Raw genomic sequence first — 25,216 nt, forward strand, 5'->3', positions numbered from 1 at the left:
GAAGGGGAGCCACACCCAGTGGGTCATATCTATAATCTTTATTACTCAGATGGCTGAGATCTGAGGATCACTATTTAAAACCAACCTGGACAGGAAAGTCTGTGAGACTCTCATCTCCAATGAACCGTTTTTATAAAAAGCTAGAAATGGAGTAGTGGCTCAAGTGATAGAGTGCTAATCTTGAGCAAAAGAACTCAGGGATACCTCCCAGGCCTTGAGTTCAAGCCCCAGGACCAGCACTCACAAATAAAGAGGGGGAGGTATGATTAGGGCAATAAGACCTTGAAGATGAGATATATGTTCTGCACAGTTGTAAGCAGTTAGTAAAAACATAAAGGTCAACCTCAGAGGGAATGGACATCTTAGCAATGGCATATTCATCATTTATATTTCTGAATGCAGTACTATTCTCAGAAAACATTTATTCAACTGCCATTGAATTGGCAGATGATTTCGATATATAGAATAGTATACTTAGACAATAGGAACAAATGCAGTAAACTTGGGAAAGACAACATATACTTGGAATAGATCATTAGGAATGAAGAGATGTCCACATCTGAATCCAAGAGACTGTGAATGTGTTACCTTACATGCCAAAAGCAACTTTTCAGATAGGATGCAGTTAAGGCTGTTAAGATGGAGATATAATCCTGGGTTGTTGAGGTGGACCCAATGTAATTTCAAGGTTTTTTATAAAAGGGAGGAAGAGAGACACAGACATAGAAGACAATCAGAGATGTGATGGTAGAGGGGCAATGAGAGACAGAGACAAGAGGAAGATGAAAATATTATGCTACTGGCTTTGAAGATGGGGGTAGGGCTGTGAGTGAAAATGGATGTGGCCTGTAGAAATGAGGAAGGCTTAAAAGCAAGGAGCCTCCTTCAGAAGTTATGCCTCCTGGCCAACTTATTTCAGAAACTTCTGGTCTCTAGAATTGTAGATGGGAGGATTTTTAAGAGAAAATGTGGTAATTTGTGACAACAGCAATAGGAAACCATCACAGAAGCTAAAGGTTAGCATAAGCAAATGGGGTTGGAAGTGTGGCTCAGGTGGTAGGGCACTTGCCAATGAACATACAACATCAGATACTACATTTGAGTCCCAGTGTCCAACAGAAAAATAGTAGTTGTAGTTGTTTGTGGAGATGGGAGGGAAGGGATGGTAGGGAGGGGAAAAACAAAGGAGGAGGCAACAATTCTTGATAAGAAATGTACTCATTACAATGCTCATATGATTGTAACCCCTCTATACAGTATTTTCACAATAAAAAATGTATTAAAAATAAGCAAATGGAAGAATCCAGAAAATTCCAAGTTTTCAAGTAAGTCAGCATTTATTTATTTATAGTATAAATATAGCAAGTAGTATAATATATAAATATAGAAAATGTAGTATAAATATAGCAAGCTAGTTTTAACTCCCATAGTAATCAAACATAGACTGTAACACCATTAGATGGTTTCTTTTATTGAAGATTAAGGTATCTCCCACAGGAGGGATTTAAACACTGAAGATGTAGAATGCTTGTCTAGCATGCATGAAGCCCTACATTCAATACTCAGCACTATGTGAGGTGTAAATAGTCATGTGCAGAAAGGAGATTTTATATGCATGTACTGAGATTTGAATTTAGGACTCCCACTACCTTGGCTTGCTTGCAAGGCTGGTGCTCTACCACTTGAGGCATAGCCAGCCCTACTTTTGCTGACACAGTCTAGAGAACTTTCCTGCCTTCGCTAGCCGGGACCCATGATCCTCTGAATCATAGCCTCTTAAATAGCTAGTATTACAGGCCTGAGCCACCAGGACCTGACTAATATTTGAGATTTCTTTTTTAAGCATGAGCTTCTGTTGAAAGACATGACTGACTAGAGGCATCTCAAGAGGAAAGGAGGTAAAATGAATACCCCCATTTCATTCTCCTCCATATTTTAATCTTCTTCGGAGATTTCCCAGAGACCCAAAGCAAGCAGAAGTCAGAGAGTATAGGATCCTGTCTGTAGTCCAGTTTGGCTCCTTCAGGCCTAGAGCAGGGCAGAATTTGTGGAGAAGAACCATGGAGGGCAAGTGAAACAATCCAACACACCATCTTGTGTGACAGATCCTTATCTTTCTACCAAACTAAAGTCTAAATGGTATCTCCTCGGCCACACTTGCTCCCCTCCAGCATATTTTGCAAATAGCAGGTGAAATGATCTTTTCAATATACTGATCTGACTACCATAAATCCCTACTTAAAACTCAACAATGGCTTTTCAAACAGATCAAATTCTTCACCATATCCACATATGCACTGCTTTGGTTCCTGCTTCCACAAGTCTTCATCAGTAGGACTTGTGTCTCCTGGTGCCAATCTTAATTCCTAAGACATGATCCCAAACAATTCTCAGATCTCAGCCTCCTGAATAGCTAGGAGCATAGGTGTGAGCCACCAGTGCCCAGCTAAGCCTGAAAAACCACAATACTGAAAGGTTAAAATTTAAAATGCTGAAAATTGCCAAAGTCCAAAATTCTGAAGAAAGAGGTTACAAAAGAAGAATTCAAAGGTGAACAGATGCAGATCGTGGCAAAGGCATTGGCCACACTATATACCACTAATGAAAATTTTAGTTTAAAATGTATAATTTATCTGCATTGCTATTCCTTCCAATTGATTACATTCCAGGAGTTTTTAATGAAATAAAGTCACATTTGCCTGAAGAAGCCACTGAAGTTACTGACTGATGCAAAAATAATTACATGCACAGTAGGATGAGAACATACTTATGCAATGGGGATGCTATTTCATCAGCAGTATTATTTTTGCCAGATTTGTAGCCTGTATATGAGTTCATGCAGAATGGATTTCCATGTACTTAAAAAACACAGATGAACAGCATAGAAGATGAGAAAATTTAATAGGGAATGTTCACATGTATATTGAATTACAGAAGAATTTCAAAAAGAGCAGTACTGAGTAGAAAATGTATGTGAATGTGTTCTCAAGGAAAAATCATACCCTTGAAAAATATTTCAGCTATTCATTGTGATGAAAGACTTTAGTATATAATGTTTGTTATATACTATAAGAAAAAAAAGTAATCATAGAACTGAATGTGGTGACGCACAGTTGCAATCCCAGCACTCAGGAAGCTGAGCCAAGTGTATCAAGGCCAGTCTGAGCTTCATAGCAAGATGGAAAAAATAGGGAAGGAAAAGTGAAAGGGAGGGAAGGGCAAAATGTAGAGAAAAAAAAGGAAAAGGAAAAGAGGAAGGAAGGCTAAGAATGAAACAGGAGTTTTAGGCTATAAGCCGAAACTCCCCGAGTTTCACATGTCAGGTTGGGCCATTTGTCCCTATATGCCAAATAAAGAGACACCAATGACTCATGCCTGTAATCTTAGGCAAGCTTAGGTGGCTAAGATCTGAGGATTGAGGTTCAAAGACAGCCCAGATAGACAAGTTCTTGAGATTCTTTCTTTTGTTGTTGTTGATCCTGGGACTTGAACTCTGGGCCTGAGCGCTGTCCCTCAGTTCTTCAGCTCAAGGCTAGCACTCTACCACTTGAGCTACAGCACCACTTCCGGTTTTCTGGTGGTTTGTTGGAGATAAGAGTTTCACGGACTTTTCCTGCCCAGGCTGGCTTTGAACCACGATCCTCAAATCTCAGCCTTATGAGTAGCTAGGATTACAGGCATGAGCCACTGGCGCTTGGCTTAGTCCTTGAGATTCTTATCTCCATCTAAGCTTCAAGTGGTAGAGTGATGGTGGTAATAAAAAAAAGCCAAGTGACCTTTTCTGCTTGCCTGGTAAGATTATCCTAGACGTATACTAATTATTGCAAATAAGGGAAACCATGGGACCTATGTTTATTTGGGTCTGGCTTATTTCAGTTAATATTTTTTTTCTCAAATCTTTCCATTTCCTAACAAATGGGGCAGTGTCATTCTTCCTGATGGAGGCATAGAATTCCAGTGTGTGTGTGTGTGTGTGTGTGTGTGTGTGTGTGTGTGTCACATTTTCTCGTTCCATTCATCTACTGAGCGACAACTGGGATGGTTCCATATCTTAGCTATGGTGAATAATGCTGCAATAAACATAGTTGTGCTGGTAGCTTTAGTATGGCATTCTTTGTGATTGTCTGGGTAAATGCCCAGAATGTTGAAAAGGAACTTTATGACTGGGGGAGTGGGGAAGGAGGGAGGAGTTAAGGAGGTGAGGAGGGAAGGGATAGTAGGGGAAAAACAAAGGAAGGGGTAACAATGCTCGATAGGAAATGTACTCACTACCTTACTCAGGTAACTGTAACCCCTCTGTACAATATCTATACAGTAAAAAATATTTTTTAAAAAGCCAACTGAAAGCAAGACCCCCTGAGTTCAAGCATGAGAGACAGACAGAGACAGACAGAGAAAGAGGGGCAGAGAAGGAGACTTATTAAATGGCATAGACAGTCACAGGAAAAATACACTTCAGTATATCTTCAGGCATCTTCCTGAAACAGACATCTGTCTTAAGTTAAATAGAGAAAATGCGGGACAGGAAGTGAGAAGTATGTATAAATAGTCCTAATCATAGGTGTGTTCTGGTGGTCATCATCTCAGTCCTTGTATGGTGAAGGTAAGCTGGTCCTTTATCACTTGAAGGAAACAGCCTGGTCAGAACAAACGAGTCATTGATGCCTGGCAGGTGGTCTGGTTCTTCCTGGACTCAGGAATTCCACAAATTGAGTTCAGGAGAGAATGGTTCTGGGCAAAGGACACAGATAGAAAGCCGAAGCTGGAATGCCTGGCTTTTGTCCTGCTTTTATGGGCCGAAGTAAGGAGTCAGCGTTTCTCAGTACTGAGTAGAAAATGAAGATCATACAGTCAGGACACTGGTCAGTTTTTCCCCTGGAAAAGCTACTACCCAACTCAAGTTCAGCAACCTTATGTAGGCTAAAGCAATCTGAGATTTAACTGGAAAATTCTGACACCTTTCCAAGGGCTTTCTCTTAAGGAGTCATACCCTTCATGGTTATAATGCTCTGCCAGCAGGTTTATGATATTTTGTAATCTTTCCACTTTTTCTGGTACTAGAGATTAAACTCTGGAATACAAACATGCTAGTCAAGTCCCAGTGGCTAATAGGCATATGTGTGTGTATGTATGTATGTATGTATGTATGTGTATGTATGTATGTATGTATGTATGTATGTATGTATGTATGTGTATGTGTATGTGTATGTGTGTATATATGTACTTCAAAAGGTCATACATGAAGGTTAGAATGTTTATGACTTTAAGTATCACTATCTCACAATACTGTGAAATTTATATAATCACTTAATCACAATAAAAAATTACTATATTAAAAAGGTCATATAAACAGGGTACAAGTTAGTGTGTTCATCTAAGTGACCAGAACTTCTTGATCAGAGTCACCCCTTCTACCATTCTGTCCCATCCCATCTCTGCCCTCCCTCCAGGCTCATTTCTCATTTCCCACTTCCTTTATCACATATGTACATTAGATACTCGGGCTGCATTTGTCCCTTGCTCTCTTTCCCGTTCTCCATCCGCTCCCTAATATCCTCTGCTTTCAGCTTGCTAATATTTGTTTTGTTAAATTCTCTGTTAGTCAAGAAATTTATACCATGGAGTTTCTCTCCTGCATGTACTATACTTTTTTTTTAATTGTGAAAATACTGTACAGAGGGGTTACAATTACATGGGCAAGATAGTGAGTTCATTTCTTATCAAGCATTGTAGCTTCCTCCTTTGTTTACCCTTCCCATCCCTTCCCAGCCTCCCCCCACCCCCCCACCTAATCCTCCCCCCCACCAAAGTTGTAAAGTTCGTTTTCGACAGTGCATGTACTATACTTTAGTCAACTAAATTGTGTGTATATAACCATATACCTCTATGTTTGATTATATGAGAGAGTGTATTTGGGGTCTAAGATTTGCATATGAGAGCAACACATGCCCTTTGTTGTTCTGGGCTTTTAAGGCAGCTAGTATACTAATAGAATTCTAGGCTCTATGACTCCACTTGGGTTTAAGGTGTTATCTTCACAAGGAAAAAAAGCTGTTGAGAGGCAGTCCTTTAATGATATGCTTGAGATCTTCACTTGTGCATATGTCACTCTAAACATGGTGTTCTGCGATCTCTCACACTTCCAAGTCCAAACCCATCACAGCATGGTTTTGTCCATTTGTTTGAAGATTTGGTTATCTAAGGTGGGTGATAACTTAGAGCATGTACTTTAAGCTCAGAAACTGGACTGGAATTCCATCTACACCCATGACTAACTGTGTCAACCTTGAGCAAATGATTTGGCTTCTCTTAAACTGAGTTTTCACTATAAAACAAATATAATTAAACATTCTGCTGGGTGCTAGTGGCTCATGCCTATAATTCTACTTAGAAGGATGAGATCTGAGGATTGTGGTTCGAAGCCATCCTGACCAGGAAAATCTGTGAGATTCTTTAATTAACCACCAAAAAAGAAAATCAAGACGTGGAGCTATGACTCAAGTGGTAGAACACTAGCCATGAGAATAGAAAACCTAGGGACAGTGCCTAGGCTATGAGTTCAAGCCCTAGGACTGGCAAATATGTAAAAAATGTTCTCATAGGGTTGTTTGAAAAAAAGGTTGAGGATGTAACTCAGTGATAGAGTGCTTGCTAGCACATGCTAGGCCCTACTTTCCATTCTAGCACTGCAAAAATATAAAATAATAAAATAAAATGAAGGAGTAACATGTCTTAGTTACACATTTTTCTTTAAATTTCAATGATATACAATAGTTACCATCCTGACCATGTTAGATGTACAGTTCAGTAGTGCTAAGTGTATGCACTTTATTGAAAAAGCAATCTCCAGAACTTTTTCATCTGGCAAAACAGAAACTTTGCACCTGTTCAACAACCTTTTCCCTTCCTGCAGATGCACAGAAGTTTTAACTTTTGATATTGTCCAACTCATCTACTTTTACTTTTGTTACCTGTGCTTTTGGTGTCATATCCAAGCATTGCCAAATCCAATGATACAAAGTTTTTCCTCCATGTTTTCTTCTAGGAGTTTTTATAGTTTTATGTCTATTTAAGTCTTGATCCAATTTTAGTTAGATTTTTGAATAGGAAATAAAGTAAGAATCTAATCTCATTCTTTTGTCTGTGAATATACAGTTTCCCCAAGACCATTTGTTGAAACGTCTTTTTTCCTTCATTAAATTATCTTAGAATTCACTGAAATAATTACACGTTTACTTTTGTAATTCTGATTTGTCTGCCTCCTTCTCTCACTTGTAAGCTCCGAGAAAGCAAGAATCAGGTTGATTTACTTCACTATTATACCTTCACTATCTATTCAAAAAGTTCAACAAAATTATGTTGAATGAGAACAATGCTTTGGAACAGCACAGATTAGTACCTGATAAATAAAATTTCAGTATGCAGAAATTATTACTGTTTTATTCAACCCATCTACCCTTTGTCTGCCTTTGAAAAGGCAGCCATACTACTGCCTTAAAATAAACCAATGCAGTGTCTAATGATTCAGACCTGGCAGAGTTGTCCCACATTGATCCTCCTATTTCTAAATGTATGATCTTTGGTATATTCCTCAATCTTTCTCTAGGTCTTAGTTTTCTCATTTGTAAAAACAAAAACCACAATATCTACTTCAGCCTGGCACTGGTGACTCACACCTATAATCCTAGCCACTCCGAAAGCTGAGATCTGAAGATTGCAGTTCAAAGCAGGCAGGAAAGTCTATGAGATAATTTCCAATTAACCATCAAGAAGTCAGAAGTGGAGCTGTTACTCAAGTACCCCTTGAGAGTTAGCCTTGAGCATAAAAGCTCAGAGATAGTACCTAGGCCCTGAATTCAAGCCCCACAAAAAATAATATGTACTTCAAAAGGTTGTCGTGTAGATTGAATGACTCTCTTTGAATAATGCCTGACATTTATTTTTTAAAAGCACTCAGTAAAGAGATCTACTGTTATTTTTTTATATATATCATTAGAATCTCTATCTTTTACTTTTGGTCTGTTTTTGCTACCGTCTTTAAAAAGGTTACTTTCTTAGTTCTTGTCTCCCTATACAAGACAATTTAAAAGACGTAACAGGGATAAATAAAGTTGAATGGCAAATATTTGATTAGGACATTTAAGACAAAATGTAACTGAAGAATTTTTTTATCAAACCTAGAAATTACCACAATCTCTATTTTTTTCTCTTGACCAAAAGGGAAAACATTTTATTAGTACAGATCTTGACAATATAGATCACCTCTGTGAGAATAAAGTTTGTTTTTTTTTAAAGGAAAAGATCATCCTTTTCAAATCAGAAGTCATCATTTGATGAGAGTGTACTGAAAGAGAAATGCTTCCTGTTACGTTTTACAGATTCACTGGGCCAGAGAAGACCCCTAGAAAGAATTTGCATCACTGAAGGCTCAATGAAGGTAAATGATTAAACTATCCAGTGGTGATAGCTTGTATTTCATATCGGTGACTTATTAATTGCTTGACCTTTTCCATGGTGCACTTAGCATAGTAAATTATCCTCATTTCTACAGAGGCTTGGGTGACTTAACGTAGCTCTTTGCAACTTAGCCAGTGCTGGGCTTGATAGAAGTCATATACTGAACATATGGCAGCTCATCGTGTTTTTCCCACGTGGTGTGACAGTTTAACTGCAGCCTAGAAAGAAAGCACCAGGAAATACAGACAAAAGAAATTAAGGAGAGGATTTCATTTTCCATGATTACCTTTGAAATCCCTCATAGCTAAGCAGAAAGAAAAATTCCAACGCTGTGTGAGATATGATTTTTCCATATAAAACATAGTAGAACAGTTTTCCATTAGTATAAATAAATCCAGTGACCTTTTAGTCTGCTGTGGCCTTCAGCCCTGATGTTGTGGACATCTGCAAAAATCTTCCTTTTTTTCTGTTGTTTTTCCTCTAAAATCCAACCACCTGTTTCTAGAAGCACTTTAGTCCCTTCCTAACTAGGAATGATTCCCTAATTCAATTCAGTAAACATGTAAAGAACTAAGGAAGGGTCTCAGTGACAAAGCACTTGCCTAGCATTCATGAGGTTCTGATTTCCATCCTCAGCACTGAAACAAACAAATACAACTGCTCTTTAACTTACAATGGGGTAACATTTCTATAAGACAATTGCAAATTAAAAGTATCGTAAGTTGAGATGCATTTAATACTCCTTCATTCCACATATCCCAGCCTAACCAAACAGAACACTGTAATGTATCAGTTGATCATAATGGGGCTGACTAGGACCTGCAGTTGGTTGCTGCATGGAGGGTACTCTAGAGAAATGGACTGAATATAGCAATTCTAGAGAAAGATCTGAATTCAAATTTCACAATACAGCTTCCACTGAATGCACATCACCTTTGCATCATGGAAAAGTTGAAAAATCTTAAGTTGAGCTATCATAAGCACAGGACTATCTGTAATCATTTATTTATTTAGCATCTGTAGGTATATATACATATATACATATATATGTGTATGTATATGACATCTTCAATACTCGAGACATTTTCTTAAGTATTAGGAGTTAAGGGGGAAAGGGCTATAAATAAAATCAATAAAAAGAGAATTTAAAAAGAGAATTCCATGAAGTAAGAAGGGTTGTGGTGCTATGCATTCATTGAACATGTAGCAAAGAGCTTCGAATGCTTATTACATACCTATGCTTGTTATAGATGCTGTGATTTCTCCCTGATGAACACAAACTGGGCCTCCTCGTGATCAGGTGAATAAGACAAGTAGTTGGAGGCAGGAATCCAAGGAATAAAATGGATGGATGGGACTGTGGATTGGGGTAGAGAATGACAAAAAGAAAAGAAAAGGAGAGTCTAAATGAAATTTTGAAAGAAAGAAATTGATAGGATGCAGTGCTTGAAGAAGAAGGCAGAGTGTTAAGACATAGCCAATACCGATATTTGGGTGACTAGGAGAACAGGGATCCTTCCCACTATTTGTTCTACCCTTCTCCAAATAAAACTGTTTTTCTTTTGTGGATTTTTTTTCTATTTCTATTCTCACCTGCAGCTTAAGGATGAGTCCTGGTAGGATAAGTTATCCATAGACTCATTCTACAGAAACAGTGATTGGTTTGGATATAGTCATGTGCCTCAACGTCAGGCCAATAACAAAGAGTGAGTCTTAAAAAACATGGGCAGATCCTGTTGGCTAAGACTCCTTTTTTCTTGTCCTGGTTGTATAAGGAGGTAAAGTCAGAAACAGTATCCCACTTCCAGGGGAAAGCCTAGAGCTCTGGTGGCTACTGTGTGGCCCCCTAAGGGTGAAGCAAATACCATAGAATGCATAATGATGGAAGTGGAAAGAACTGGAACTGGATCATCAGTAATAACACTTAAGTCCTGGACCAAACCTCACCTATACCTCAACTGTTCCATTCTGTGAGCCCATAGATTATCAGGCTTTTTAAAGAAAGTTTGAGTTTTCTGTTGCTTATAATTAAAAGAATTTTCACTAAATGAGATCCTCACTAGCATGCAGCACAATCTTGAGTCACAAAAGGCTAGCAAGTTCTTGTGATTCTCAGTGGCTCAGTAAATGGCTATCTTTTGGTTAATTCTTCAGTAGCATGTTCAGTATATATTGACAACCTGTGGTTTCCAAAGGCAATATTGTTCCTAAAGGAAGAAGGGCAATGGGAATCTTTAGACATTTATAGGACTGGAATCATTCATACAGGACTAACATTGGATAGGGAACACACTTGTATTCAGGTCCTCTACTAATCCCTAGAGCATAATTTTGTGCTTGTTTTTCCTTGCCTTGCCTTCTTTCTCTCTCCTTCCTCTTTTTTCTTCTCTTTTCTTTTCCTTTCTTTCTTTTTCTCTTTCTTTCTTTCTTTCCTTCCTTCTTTTCTTTTCTTTCTTTCTTTCTTCATCTCTTCATTTCTTCTTTTCTTTTGGTGGTAATGAGCTTTGTAGTTAGGATTTTGTCCTTTTAGGTAAGTACTTTACCACTAGAGCCATACCTGTAGCCCTTTTTGCTTTATTTTTCAGATAATTTTTGCCCTGGCTGGCCCTAAAACACAATCTTCCTACTTACACTTCCCACATAGTTGAAGGGGGGGAGTGTATTCTACCATACCTGGCTTGTTTGTTGATATGACACCTCACTAATTTGTTCCTGGAACAGCCTCAAATCATGAACCTCCAGATCTCTGCCTTCTAAGTAGCTAAGATTACAGGTGTGAGCCACCATGCCTGGCTTTCTATATTTCTTATGGATTCTGCACTCTAGCGTTGATGTCAACCTTGGCTTTTTTTTCTTGAGATCTGTTCAGTGGTCAGAAGTAGGATATAGGTCCCTAATTTTAAGTGTAAACAACTTATTTGGGGATCCATGATATGCTACTAGAGATTTAGCAGGTCTTGGGTCTGACCTAGGAATCTAAAATTTTTAGTGTTTATTTCACTAATTGCCAGGTGTTTTTGATGCAGTTGCCTTAGGTTGGGCTCCTCCAAAGCTGATTTTCCATAGGGATTCATGAACAAGTGCTTTATGAAGGAAGTAGACAGCTTCAGGTTGATCTCCCAGGGGAGCTCTGGAGGGTAAGGAATTGTCCCTTTGTCCTCAGTCAAGGGAGCTGGGCTTTCACATTCCTGCACTATCAGTTATTGGCTAATAGCTAACAGTCAGGTGGGGGTTGTGGGGGAAGGGGCAGAGACTTAGACCCCCAGATATTTCCAGGTTGCAAAATGATTCCAGAAGCTTCTGGAAAGTCCTCTGATGTCACAGGCATGGACTTTGGAAGTAACGCTATGCTGAAGTTGGGGTGGGGCACACAGAAATGGTCAAAGGAAGCAGAGAGGATTTGAAGGGAGTTACCTATGGTGTCTGCTAAAACCATTCAAAGCATTTTGTACTTGCAACTGGAGTATATGCAATTTTAAAAGTCACTGAGGGAGAGGCCAGTGTGCACCGAGTGCAAAGAGAAGAATTGCTTAAAAGTAGAATTCCACTCATGCACGAGGGTAGGAGGACCCAGTTTTACAACAGACTCTAGTGCCACTGAAACTGGAAGTCTTTTAATGGGCACACCTTTTAAGGTGGTATTTGAGATGTTTTATTATCTGGCTCCTACCTGTTTCTCTAACAATCTCTGACCTCTTTCCTCCTATTTCTTAAGACCTAGGAATGTCCTAGGGCTTTTCTAAAAGAAGAGAAGATGCTCTTCTCCTAGAAAAATATATTCTTGCTCATTTCTGACTAGATTAAGCTAGTCTCTCTATCTAGGCTCCACTGGGCCCAACTCCTTTTAATACTTTTTCAGTCTTAGTCTAAGTATTTCTTCATTTGCGCCTTCCCTGATCCACTGGCCTCTCATTATTTGTTTTCCCATGCTTCCAAACCCTAATGACTATTACTTTTCCTTGGAATCATTTCCCCTATTTTGTTTTCTTTTAGAATAATGCTCAGAGAGGGCAAGGGACCAAGCTTGTTTTCTGAGTACCTGTAGCTCCTGGGGCTTCTATAGGCATTTATTGAATGAATATAAAACAAAGAACTTGTATGTAACTATGTGTTGGCAGATAAAATATCTGTAGATTTTTCTGGAGTGATGGACTGTGTCTTTCATGAGAGCTTAGGATGCACTATTTAGATCATTAAGCAATAGCTTTCATTCATGAATCCTGGTATTTGCTACGTTTCAACAATCATACTATAGAGTATGGCTGAACTCTAAATTGCCTAAATTAGCCCATGCCACACAGCCTACTATGTTGTCATCACACTACTATTTCTCAGAGGTATATTTCCCCCTTCTGTGTCTGTTATGCTGACATAACATTGGAACAACCCAAGAATTGTGAAGATATTCAACATTCAACATTCAATCACTGAAGATTTGCACTGGCTTCTGAAGATCAAATTTGTGAAGCAACAGCTGCATTTTTATGGGTCTTCAGATGTTTTCAATTTAAGGCTTATCAATGACGCACAAAAGGTACATCTGTATTATGATGAAGATAATTGTAATTTTCCTAGTATAAGATACATTGCTGATTGGTTGCTGAAGCCCATTCCCTCATCTCCTCTTAGGACAAACTAAGTCACTGATGACACAATGAAGTAGCTGATCCAATGTTAGTAACCATCTCCAAACTTCTTGCTCCATGAAAAAGATACTACTTCCATTTATTTAGACCATTGTTTATTGAGTATTCAATTACTCCTATTGCTATACCTAGTTACTTTAATATTTCCTTTGTGGAAACTAAGACAAACCTTAATTAGTGATGTGATCAATTGGGCAAGAACACTGGATATTTTTAAAGAAAAAAAAGAATTAAGTTCATTTTAAAAATCTTGTTATTGTAGATCTAGAAACAGAAGACGTTTCCATTTGTCACCATCCATGGTACAAGATCTGAGTGATGTGACTAGCAGAGAAGCTCTGTGTCTAGTAGTAGGAACTGGGAGATGGACATTTAAATTGGTGGAGGGAAAGTCTCATGCTTGATGCTAACTGGAAAACCTTAAATGTTTCAAGGACCTACCAGAGGATACGAAAAGCTGAGTATTAGGTTTGTATTGATTGGTTTAATGAATCAGGGCCCACTTTTCCAGCTTATTTATAATTCCATGTCATACTCACAAGTGCTACTCGGTAGTAGAGGGGTGGATGGCTCTTGGAAGATCAACTATCTCATATATATACTTTACGTCTGCAGGTGAGGAAGTTGGGCTAGCTGTCCCTGAAGACTCCAGCTGTGATCCCATCTGCAGAGAGCACACTTATCTTTGCAGTTGCCCTTTTTTTACTCACCATGGGGTTTCTTTTCTGCTTTACTTTATCATTTTCCATTTTTACTTCTGAGTAGAGATCCTTGTAAAAGATAAACCACAAAACAGACAAGCCCTGACATAGCTCAGACTTGGGCTGGAGAAAGGAAGTGAAGCTGACAAGGTGACTAGTGAGGGTTGCTGTGCACTTCAGAGTAGAATGGAGTGAAGCTTTATTCATTAGGTGAGATGTAGACATGTCATCTTAAGAGGTCGACGTTTCACCTTAAGATGTCGACAAGTCACCTTAAGAGAACTGTTGGATCCTCCAAGAGGGCCATAGCTCTCAGGCTCTGAAGCCCCTTTCACTAGAGAAGGAAAATCTTGTACAATTATATTTTCCTCCTATTTGTATCTTTAAACAAAAGGCTTAGTACCTAAATCCTTAACTGGTAAGTCTCTCAGCTTCACGAAGGAGTGGTCAAAGGTTTAGCAGGAGAGGTTTCTAAAGAGAAAAATAGTTTCTACCCCGCTCCTCCACTTTGGAAAATAGTATTAAACATTTTTTTTTACAGCACTGAGAATTTTACCAGATAATTTCTGGAAGCCGACTTATGAACTAATCAGGCACTTTTGCTGTGCGGAGGAACAAAGACTTTTTTATTGGTCTTCAACTGAGGCATATACCTGTCTGATGGCGTTGGCTCATTCTGCACATGCTCAGTTGAACAGAAATCTTCATGCTGAATGCAATGTAGCACAGAGGCTACACCCACAATCTCCCTCCCTTGGCTAGCCCTCTGCATCCACTTCTCTGTGTTGCATTTTTATCCTGACAAGTCGAACATTTACAGAGCAAAGTTGGTGCTGGGGGCCTGGGGACAAATATATAACGGGGACTGCCTTTCTGATCGTCTCTGACAGGGATAGAATCTACCTAGATATTTGTTGAGTTTGGAGTAGGACGTGGGAGAAGCCGGTCTCTAGATTAGTGTTTATTCACGTACACCTTCTTAGTTTTTTTTTTTTTTTGGTTTGGTTCTTTTATTTTCCAGACAATTCCACTCCTCAAGCCCTCATCTTCACTAAGGAATGACAAGGGTGGCACTAAAAGCATCCGCCGCCAAGAATAGTCTTGAGCGACAAGCTCCATCTCCTCTTGCTTTCCCATTCATTACCACCCTTTTCTTGCCCCCCCCCCCGCCCCTCGCAGTAAAAATTGGGACCGGCTTCCTACGATTACAAAAGAAGAAGGGGGAGAGCGGCCAGAGTTCAGAGGATCACGTCGAAAAACGTGTGTGTGTGTCCATGGACCTTTTGTCTCTGGTTTCTTTCGCAGGTTAGTCCAGGCTGGGCTGGGAGGCGATGAACTCCGACAGCCCCGCCTTACCAGCTGCAGCCCGCGCACCCCACTTGCCAACCCCCCCGCGCCCTCTAGATTCCAGAAGCCCGCCCGTTCACTGTGACGTGGCTCGCGCCGCAAGCATGCGCCTTCCGGCTCTCTAGTTCCTTCCCCATCCACGGGCCACCCCCCCCCCCTTCGGGCTGGAGTGGGCGGGGTCTGTGGATCTGGCAGCCGCGCGGGTTGAAGCGGGAGGAGGGCGTGTATGCGCGAGGTGGGTGCGCGGGGCTTGCGAACTCGTCGACTGCTGAGGCTGAGGGGAGGAGCTGAAGGCGGCGGCCGCGGCTCCAGCCCGTGCTGAGCACTAGTCCCGCGAATCCCCCTCCCACTCTCGGGCGTGCGGGCAGGCGGGCGGCGGCGGTGGGAGGAGGAGAAGGAGGAGGGAGCGTCTCTGCCGCCGCCTCCTGGTCCCCAGCGCCGATCCGCCGCCGCCACCTCCCTCCGCGGCGATCCTCCCTCTATGGTCCTGCCGCGGCCCCCCCTGTAGCCCGAGCTGCCCGCGCCGCGCCGGAGCCGTCCTCGGGCAGAGGGAGCGGTCGCGGCCTCGCAGCCCGCGCGGGCTGACGAGAGGAGAGTGCGGCACCGCGCGGTCCCCCAGGGTCCGCACAAGCAGCAGCGCGGCCCGAGCAGCGCGAGGAGCAGCGGGCGGGCGGGCGGCGCCGGGCCCGGGCCGCCCTCGCTCCCACGCCCCGGCCCCGCCGCCCGCGCCGGGGCGGTCGCCCGCAGAGGAAGGCGCTGCAGTCTCCGGGCCTCGCGGCCCCACTCAGTCGTCCTCAGCACCGAGGGTTCGCAGGTCCTGCGGGGAGGCGGCTAGCCCGGAGCCGGGCACTGAGCTCTTGGGCGCCCCCCACCCCGGTTTTCTGAAGCCCTCCACGCTGCGGCCGCTGTCCTCTCCGGACCATGGCCGACGACGACGTGCTGTTCGAGGATGTGTACGAGCTGTGCGAGGTGATCGGCAAGTGAGTCTCCACGCGAGGGAGCGGGACTGTGGAAAAATGCATTTCAGTCATGTCTAGGTCCTCCCGCACCCGCTCCGGGCCTGCCCCTTGCCCTCCCTCCCTTTCTCCCTCCCTTCTGTCTTCCTCGTCCTCTTCACCCTGGAGTATTTATAGACGTGTACCTGGATCTCTTGCCAGGAGGGAGTCTGGGGGTTCCCCAACGATCCTTTGAGGCCAAGGATCCGAGGTCGACCACCCCATAAGGCGTAGGGCTGCCTGCCTGCATTTTATCTGACGGTTGCACAGGGACGTGGCAGAACTGATTTTTTTTTATAGTTGCTTCCTAGGAACACTTGGGGTTATTGTTACCTTACATATATCATAGACCTTTTTTTTTAACGAAAAGAGCATCATACATTTCGTCTGCTTGTGTAGGGAGAGAGAAAGAGCGTCTCAGGGTTCTAATTGTGGGGTGTGTGTCTATTGTGCAAGATATTAGACAGATGCCTTTGTGTTCACCCTGTGCCCGGATTGGAGGGGGTCATTTCAGATGGGTTGCGTCCAGTTCCAGTAAATTTTTCACATGGTGTAGATGGACGTAGAAAGAGTTGTGGACACCCGAATTTTTAATGCCTCGTTATGCAATGACTGTTCAATCAGTGCTGGAGGTTCTCTTCCACTGTTGTCGGGATGGTGGTTAGCGTGGTAGAGCCGTCTGCTTTGAGTCACTGGGCTGGTCTAGAATATAGAACTGACAGTCCAAATGCTCATCCTTTCATCTGTGTTGTATAATTACTCTAGGGAAAAGCAGGGAATCAGATTAATCACAATGCTGATTGAGAATTGAATCTGCAGTTCCTCATCTAATTGTCCATTCCTTAAATCTGTTTTGAATAGTTTCCTTTTCATTCTTGTCAAACAATATTCCAAGCGCACGAGTACTGTTAATTTGCTTGTGAGGGAAATGCTGGCAATCTGAAGTTGATTTCCTAGCTCAGCGTGTATGCCGTGGCTTTGAAAGTTGAGATAAGATTAAAGGGCAAATTTTGCTTATTTAATAGCTACCATTGGGATATTTTACCTCTTTTCGGAAGCGGTGCTTTATTGTCTATTTTTAAGATCCGCAGCTGGGAAATGAAACGAAGACCTTAGAGCAGTTGGCTCTATGTCTTTTTAAGTTGTCTGCGGTACTCAATTGCAATTTGTTTGAGTGCTGATAACTCATTTTTTTTTATTTCCACATTGAGGTAGTGTTGCCTCACATGGTGAAATTGTGGGTAGGAGCTTGCTCCACACTTTACTCAGACCCAATTACTAGGAGAACACGTTACTCCTTGCCCCTATTGTTTAGTGACCAGTCTGTCTGTTAGGCGGAGGATATCCAAATGTGTCTGCTAAAGTCGTTGTGGAAGTGCCCTGAAACCAGCGCTGTCCAAAAGATATGTAATGAAAACCACATATGTAATTTAAATTTTTCTAGTAGATTTAAAACAAATAGGTGCAATTAATTTTAATAAGATATTTTCTTTAACCCCATAGATCCTATTATCATTTCAGTATGTAATAAGAAAAAAATGCTGAGCTATTACACATCTTTTCATTCTAAATCTTTGAAATTCAGTGTGTATTTTACAATGACAGTACATCTCAATTCTGATGCTAGGATAAAATTTCCCCAGAAATACTTGATCTGTATTTAGGTTTCATAAAATTTGCATGTGCAAAAGTATATTCACATACCCAAGTTGTTCCAAACATACCTGAAAGTTTTAGAATTTCTTTTTGCATTTAAATTTAATTAAAATTAAATAAAATCCTGAATCCAACCTCTCAGTTGGACTGGCCACATTTCAAGTACTCAATACCCACATTTGAATGACACAGTTCTAGAGAGAAAAATGTAGCAAAACCCTCTTCGGTTTCATCATTGTCGGGAGCTCTCAGTGAAGGTAAATTAGGTATTTTCCCAAAGCCCCTAAATAGCTGTATGTGAGAGAAAGAGTGATATTTGTTTTGTCTTAGTTCTAGCTGATGTAAATGAGCCAGCAAAGTCATAATTGGAAAATGTGAAATTAAAATGTTAATTGTATTGCAGTGATAGAAAGTAACCATTATTGAATCAATTTTGATGACTACTTCTGATTCCTTAAGGTCTGGAAGGGTAATAATGTGATCACCTTGACTCTTGAAAACGGTCAGCATCATGTTAACACAGTCAGAATTCTGCTGACTTACAATTGATAGAATATTTTCAAGGAAGCACTCCTGATACAGAATTAAATTCATCTCTTCTGTTATTTCACAGCTGCACAGGGAGGGAGAGAAAGCTAATTTTGTGATGATAGTTATTCTATAGCTAGCTTCACTACTATGAACTGTGAAATCTCATTCACATCCTACAAAATCTGACTTGGTCAGTGCCATTTATAAAATGCCATTCTGTGTGAAATAATGAATGCAAGGTAGCCTTTGTGTTAAAGAATGTAATGATAGTGTTTCTCACCCTGTGTAAAGGTTGAAGGTTTCGCCGGTAAATTGTCTCAGTATGTATTGATCCTGAAATTGAAATGCATTTGAGATTTTCTTTCAGAGATCTTGACAGCATAGGTTTAACTTAGAATTTCTTCAATTATGGATTTAGACAGAAAGACCTCAAAGATCTTCACTTGTACTAAAAACCTTTTTGTTAATTTCAATCCAACATCTATTGAATTTGTTTTATACCAAATTAATATCACAATTTGTAACCACCAGGTCTTAATAGGTTTAAATTTTACTAAGACACTTTAAAATGCATTTCACTTTTCAAGACTAATTGGCCACCCACTTACTCCCCTGCTTCCCTATCCACCTACTTATCCACCTACTCACTCATCCACTGTGTACCCAGCTTTACTTGATGTAAAGCAAGGTTCCAGTTTAATTTAGATCCTTCACTGTATATTTGCCTTGGTTGAGAAGACTTGAGGTATTTGCAGTGTATTTTCTTTCTAGTGGTTTCAGCCTTTACCCTTGTTAGTATTATCTTGGAGAGAACCATGTATCTGATTAATTATACAGATTGGAAGGATGCCATTTCTTTAAATAAAATTAAAATTCTGTTCCCCTGTGTTTTTTAATTTTTGACAGTCTTGCAGAAACTCTTTTGAATGCCTATTGTTTCCATAACAATTTCATACAATATATTTCAGCTTACTGAAACAAATCTCCAGTAATAGGACCTTATCATAATCCCCAAACTACTTGTCTTAGCGAATGTAGCAATTACTGGAAAGGAAAGGTATTGTGCAAATATGGAATAATGACTAATTTTTATGTCATGGCCATTTATTGAAGCTTTTACAAATTTACAATTTTGTAGTTAAATGTACAATCAGTAATATTACATGAAGGAACTTTTAAGAGGATTCATCCAAATTAAAACATAGAAAAGTGCCAACTTTCTGGCACAGCAGTTTCTGTGAAAGAGAAGAGCAAAATACTCATCATTCTCACCTTATGTAGGCTGCGTATTTGTACTGGTATTTAGGATATTCCACAACTTGTAACTTGACTTTCGTGTACTGCTAGACAATAGACTAAAATTGGAATAATGCAGCATGACCCTTGCCCAAGGATGACATGCCAGTTTGTGAGGCTTGCTGTATTTGCTTACACCTCCAGAGCACTTATCATATTTAATTACAGTTACTTATTTATGGGCCTCTCTACCCAGCTAATAGGGAGCTTCTTGAGGACAGGAAGTGGATCGTATACATCTTTCTCCATTACTTACTATACTACCTGCAGTGTAACACTCATTAGCTGTGGAATGAATTGAGGGGGTTTAAATAAAGCCTCATTAAAAAGCATTTTTTATCAACCTTAGAGTAATAATCGTCTCAAAAGGCTGCATTAGTTTAAAGTGGTAGTTCTCCACCAGGCTGTATATTAGAATGACCAGGGGAGATTTTCAAAAGGATCAATGCCAGAGCTCTATGTTAGAGCAGTAAGGCCAGAATCTCTGGGAGTAGGTCATGTCACTGGCAATTTTTAAGCTAAATGATTCTCATGTGCAGCTATGATTGAGAGTCATTGGTTTAAAACTTAGATGATGGATGTAGTATTTAGGAACTGGCTTAAAAGAAGATTACAATTCAGACAAAGTAGAATAAATGTTTTTTGGTAGATATTGAAGGTACTAGATCAAAACATGGATTTTTATCTTAGATACACTTGTGTTTTTGAACCTCATTGTGTAAGAATTTAATTTCCATCTATGTTTGGCTTTGATTTCTTGGGCCTTTTAAGATTCACATTGATTTATGACACTCATCTAATACTAACATGACAATTGTGTGATGTTTAGAACAACACAGAACAAGAATTGCTTCAAGAACAGTTGATGGCTTTTCACTGTAAAGGCTTAACAATGTTAAGAAATTTATCAGCTTAGTATGGATTGTGTTTTCACATACACTCTATTAAAAATCAGTGGTTAAGTTGTTTGTACACTTTAGATTCCATACTTGTGACTCCAATAATGTTGTTTTGCCAGAGAATCAAATTAAATGCAGCCTTGATGTAAATACTGGAATAATAATATACAAAGTATATAATTCAACATAGAAAAAATTCAGCTTTACTAATTTATACTAATAACTATGGTTTACATGTGTGTTGATTGGCTTGGTGACTTGGGTTTCTAGTGCTACAGGAAGAATGTTACATGCTGTTGGAGACTCTTTGCTGGAAATTTTACCCAGACATTGTAGGCAAGCTAGTTTTTGATGGTAGGAAAAGGTCAAGTGTGAACCTGAATGAACTGAGAATTTTCCAGAAATGAGTAGTGTTCCATGAAAAGAGTGTGTGGTCACTGTGACAGCCAGTGTAGAAAGGTAAATGAAACACAATCACTAGCCACATTGTTGAGAGCCTTGGATACTCCAAGCCATGGGGGTTCAGCTATACTTCCATAGAGGAAAAACCGGTTAGACACAGGATTTGGATTCCTACAGGTGGCAGGCCTTGCTGGGAGTAGAGAAACAATGCTGATTCTTGATGATGGAGTTTGATTGGGGGAATTGTTGGGGAAGGGGGTTAGCTGTTCAATAGTTTATATGTCTATTTTTCCAGGTTGCTTTAGAAGGTGACATTTGGAAATTGCCTTCCTAAATACTTCTTATGTCATGCTTGCATATGCTTGACATATACATTCATCCTTCTCCATTTTTTTTGTCGATTTGTGGGACTTGAACTCAGGGCTTGGGCCCTGTTGCTGAGCTCTTTTACTCAAGGCTAGCGCTGTACACTTTGATCCACAACTCTTTCAGTTTTTGAGTGGTTAATTGGAGATAAGAGTCTCATGGGGGCTTTTTTCCCCCTGGCTGGCTTTGAACCATGATCTCAGGATCTCAGCCTTCTGAGTAGGACTACAGGCTAGAGCCACTGGTGGCCAGCTTCCTTTTTTTTTTCTTATATTGACAGCATTTTCACCCAATGAATTGTATTTATATTGTCCCTTCTACATTGTTACTGGATATTTCCTTTTCATGAACAACTCTTCTAATTCTAGTTGTAGCTATACTCAACAAATTAATGAAGCAGACATACCACTTTTTTTTGGTACTAGTCCTAGGCCCTGAACTCAAGAACTGGGTGCTGTCCCTGAGCTTTTGTGCTCTTAAGGCTGACCCGATCATTTGAGCCACAGCTCTACTTCTGACTTTTTTGTGGTTAATTGGAGACAAGAGTCTCATGGACTTTCCTACCCAAGCTGGCTTCGAACCATGATCCCCAGATTTCTGAGCCACAAGAACCCGGCTTACCCCTCACTTTTTTGAGATTTGTTTGAATTGTTTTCCTTTTGTGAATGTTTTCACATTTAAGTGTGACAAAACACTATATTGAAAGGAACTTTGACATATTAATTTCCAAATTAATACCTAGTGGCTACTTTATAAAGGTAATTAGCTTTCTAATTAGGCGGTTTTGTGTATATTGTCTCATTTCATTTTACCCATTTTTCCAGAGCACACTGAGATCAAGAAGGGATACTTTGCATAAGATTTCATGAGAGTCCAGTTGGTTCTAAAGTCTTGTGGTTGCCTTCTGATTCAAGTTGTAAAAATACTGCATTGGGATTCTTGGACTCATCTTCATTTTCAAAGTTACTTATTTTTACTGCAAATTTTTTGATTGTTCAACTTTCTAGTTACATTTCTCACCCTTCCTGAAGAAGGCCTATATACTATTCATTCTTTTATTGATTTCTTTTGCCATTCTCTTTAATGAATCATCAGCCTTTGTCACCAAAGTAACCAATTATCAATGTGTCCTTTAGTAGTTGAAATATGGAAACCTGGCCATCTATCCAGAATATAATTTGTTTTGGAACTTCCTCTATTCCTTTTACTCTTCCAGTTGTTCTTTCCAATTCCTCTACCCTAACAGACAAAATACAATAATTACTCCAAAGTGTCAAGTGTGGTTTTCAGAGATAGGTGTTTGTTGGGGGCAGGATGATTTATACAGGGTAGTTATTCCTATATCGTGTAGTAAAAGCACTGAAATTGTGCTCTCTGTACTGACTCACAGCTTCTGAGTTTAAGCATCTCAGCTGCCAACCAGCATTGCACAGTTAATTAAGAGACCAAGTTACCACTTCAGAGCAGGTACCTGATCCATCAGCAAGCTGATGGGATGTGCTGCTTTGACATTTGGGGGTAGGGGCAGTTACATCTTGCTTAAAACTGATAATGCAGATTTTGGATCCACCAAATATGGCTCTGGATTTATACAACTGGGTATAAGGTGCTGTAGAAACCACTCCTTTATCTCCTGGGGCTACTGTGTCGTTACTGATTGTAGAGCTCACATCAGTATAAGGAATCTGTCTGAGTTTCTCTACTGGAAAGATTGTATTTCTAAAGCCGAGTTGACTTGCAGTTAATGTACATTTTCAATTTAACACATTTTACTACTTTATTTTAACTACTTTTTATAAATTATGAAATAATACATATTGTAAATTTTAAAATGTAGGTGATATAAATAGTGATTCTCTATCATCTCAAATTTCTTTCCCAATTCTCCAGAGACATTGTTCAATTTCTTGTATATATTTCTGGAACTTATTTGTTTAAAAACCAAAATGAGATCATGTTTGTATACTACATTGGAATACTAATTTTGCACTAAAGATAGCATATCTGACAATATTTTGTTTTACTGATTCTGGGTCTTGAACTCAGGACTTCATGCTTGCTCAACTTTCTTATCTATGCTGGCACTGTACCAATGAGCCACACCTTCAGTCAACTTTTTGCTTGGTAATAGGAGACTGAGTTTTGCACTTTTTCCTTTTTGGGCTGGCCTAGAATCATGATCCTACAGATCTTAAAGTCTTGAGTAATTAGGACTATAGGTGTGAGCCACTGGTAACCAGCTTTCCAAAAATTTTTCTATAGCCAGAAAGATTGTATGTGACTCTTTGTGACCTAGTCTTCCATGGTATGAATTGATAGCTTTTACTTTGGTTTGAGTGCAAATCATTTCTAATTGGACGGTACCAGCCCAATTAGTCTGCCCAGTGTTAGACTGGAAATTGGGTGATATCCATGGAATGACAGTGATAGACTGAGAATGATCTGTGTGGAAGTAAAACTGAGTGAGTTCTTAGAGCTTACCTGAGCTGTGGAATTGTGATTTGGAATATAACTCAGAAGACTCAGGATAGCAGGGCAGCACAGATGTTTCAAAGAGGGGAACATCAATAATGTAAAATACCAACTCATTGAGGATAAAGAAAAGACATGGCTATAACATAGGGGCAATTTAAAGCTCCTATTAAAATGAATATAATGGGGGCTGGGAAGGTGGCTCAGTCTTAGAGTGATTGCCTTGCATGCATGAGGCCCTGGGTTCGATTCCTCAGCACCACATAGGCAGAAAAAGTGGCTCTGTGGCTCAAGTGGTAGGGCAGTAGCCTTGAGCTGAAGACCTGAAGGACAGCGCCCAGACCCAGAGTTCAGGCCCCATGACTGACAAAAAAAAAACCAATAAAAAAAAGAATTTAGTGTTTACTATTCACCTTGTGGTGTGTCTGAAAAGGTGGATTCTGGTTTCAATTCTGTGCATTTTGCTAATTTTATAGTATGTATAAATCTAAAAACAAACATACTTAGGACAAAGAAAGATGTACATTTTTTCACCACAATTGTATCTTTGTAGATTTTAATGAATGGCTTTTAGATAAAATCATTTGGTTTTCCTAAAATTAGGTCATTTTTATTCCTAGTTTGTAAATGACTATCAATTAAATGCATGCCTTTCATGAAGTGATGTTTTAAGTTCACTTTAAGTTTTTGAATACTTATCACAGGATATCTTAAATTCTTCCATAATATGAAACTTGATTCTTGCATCAAAGGTTTTGCCCAGGTTGGATGAGGCTAGTTCTCTCTTCTCCTTTCCCATTTGTCTTTCCTCCACTGTCTAACTAAATTTCTTTATTGGCTTTTTTCAGTTGTGTGCACCTATTCACAATAGAACATGATTACTTTATTGCGCTTAAGCAAATTTTATGTAAATACATTATTTGACTTTTTCTTGAGCTCTTGCACATGCTTTTTTCTCCTTAATCCTCTTGATTACTTTTACTGTACATTTTTTAGCTTTATAAGTACTATTGTGACTATTTATTTGATTTACACATGAGAATGATTAATCTGCCTCGCTCCTGTAGTTTAGTGATATTTAAAATGTATAGATTACATCTGCATTTAGACTTTTGACCTTGAATTAAGAGTATTTAGGTATATTTAAATCTGGAATGGAAATATTGCTATTCAACAATATGTAGACTTTAATGTTTATTAAATGAAATGATTTTATTAATTCCATTTCAGACACCTCTAGCCCTGGTAGGCTACCATTATATCACTGCTATTTTATGTCATATAATTTGTGTTTTTAGGAAATAGCATATACTTCCAGTCCATAGTATATAATTCTCTTAGAACATGTGGACCACTATTGTTTTATCACTTGTAAGATAGCCCCCCCTCCCAGAGATCTGATGTGGTAACTGAGGGCACGATGTGGCCATTTTCTTCTTGTTTGTAGA

General features: G+C 39.7%; 1 protein-coding gene across 4 annotated transcripts in view; it reads left to right on the top strand.

Moving 5' to 3' along the window:
* The first annotated feature begins 15,897 nt into the window (after positions 1 to 15,897).
* Positions 15,898 to 25,216, top strand: part of Cask (calcium/calmodulin-dependent serine protein kinase (MAGUK family)) — a 343,930-nt gene continuing 334,611 nt past the window's right edge. For 2 of the 4 annotated variants that reach the window (XM_013030854.1, XM_013030855.1), the window contains exon 1: positions 15,938 to 16,131. In XM_013030854.1, coding sequence (XP_012886308.1) covers positions 16,073 to 16,131 — 59 coding nt within the window. In that variant the 5' untranslated portion in view covers positions 15,938 to 16,072. Of the gene's footprint in view, positions 16,132 to 25,216 lie in introns of all 4 variants that reach the window. The other 2 variants (XM_013030852.1, XM_013030853.1) reach the window with 2 other exon arrangements.

Source organism: Dipodomys ordii, unplaced genomic scaffold (genome assembly GCF_000151885.1).
Source record: "Dipodomys ordii isolate 6190 unplaced genomic scaffold, Dord_2.0 Scaffold134, whole genome shotgun sequence".
Taxonomy (NCBI): domain Eukaryota; kingdom Metazoa; phylum Chordata; class Mammalia; order Rodentia; family Heteromyidae; genus Dipodomys; species Dipodomys ordii.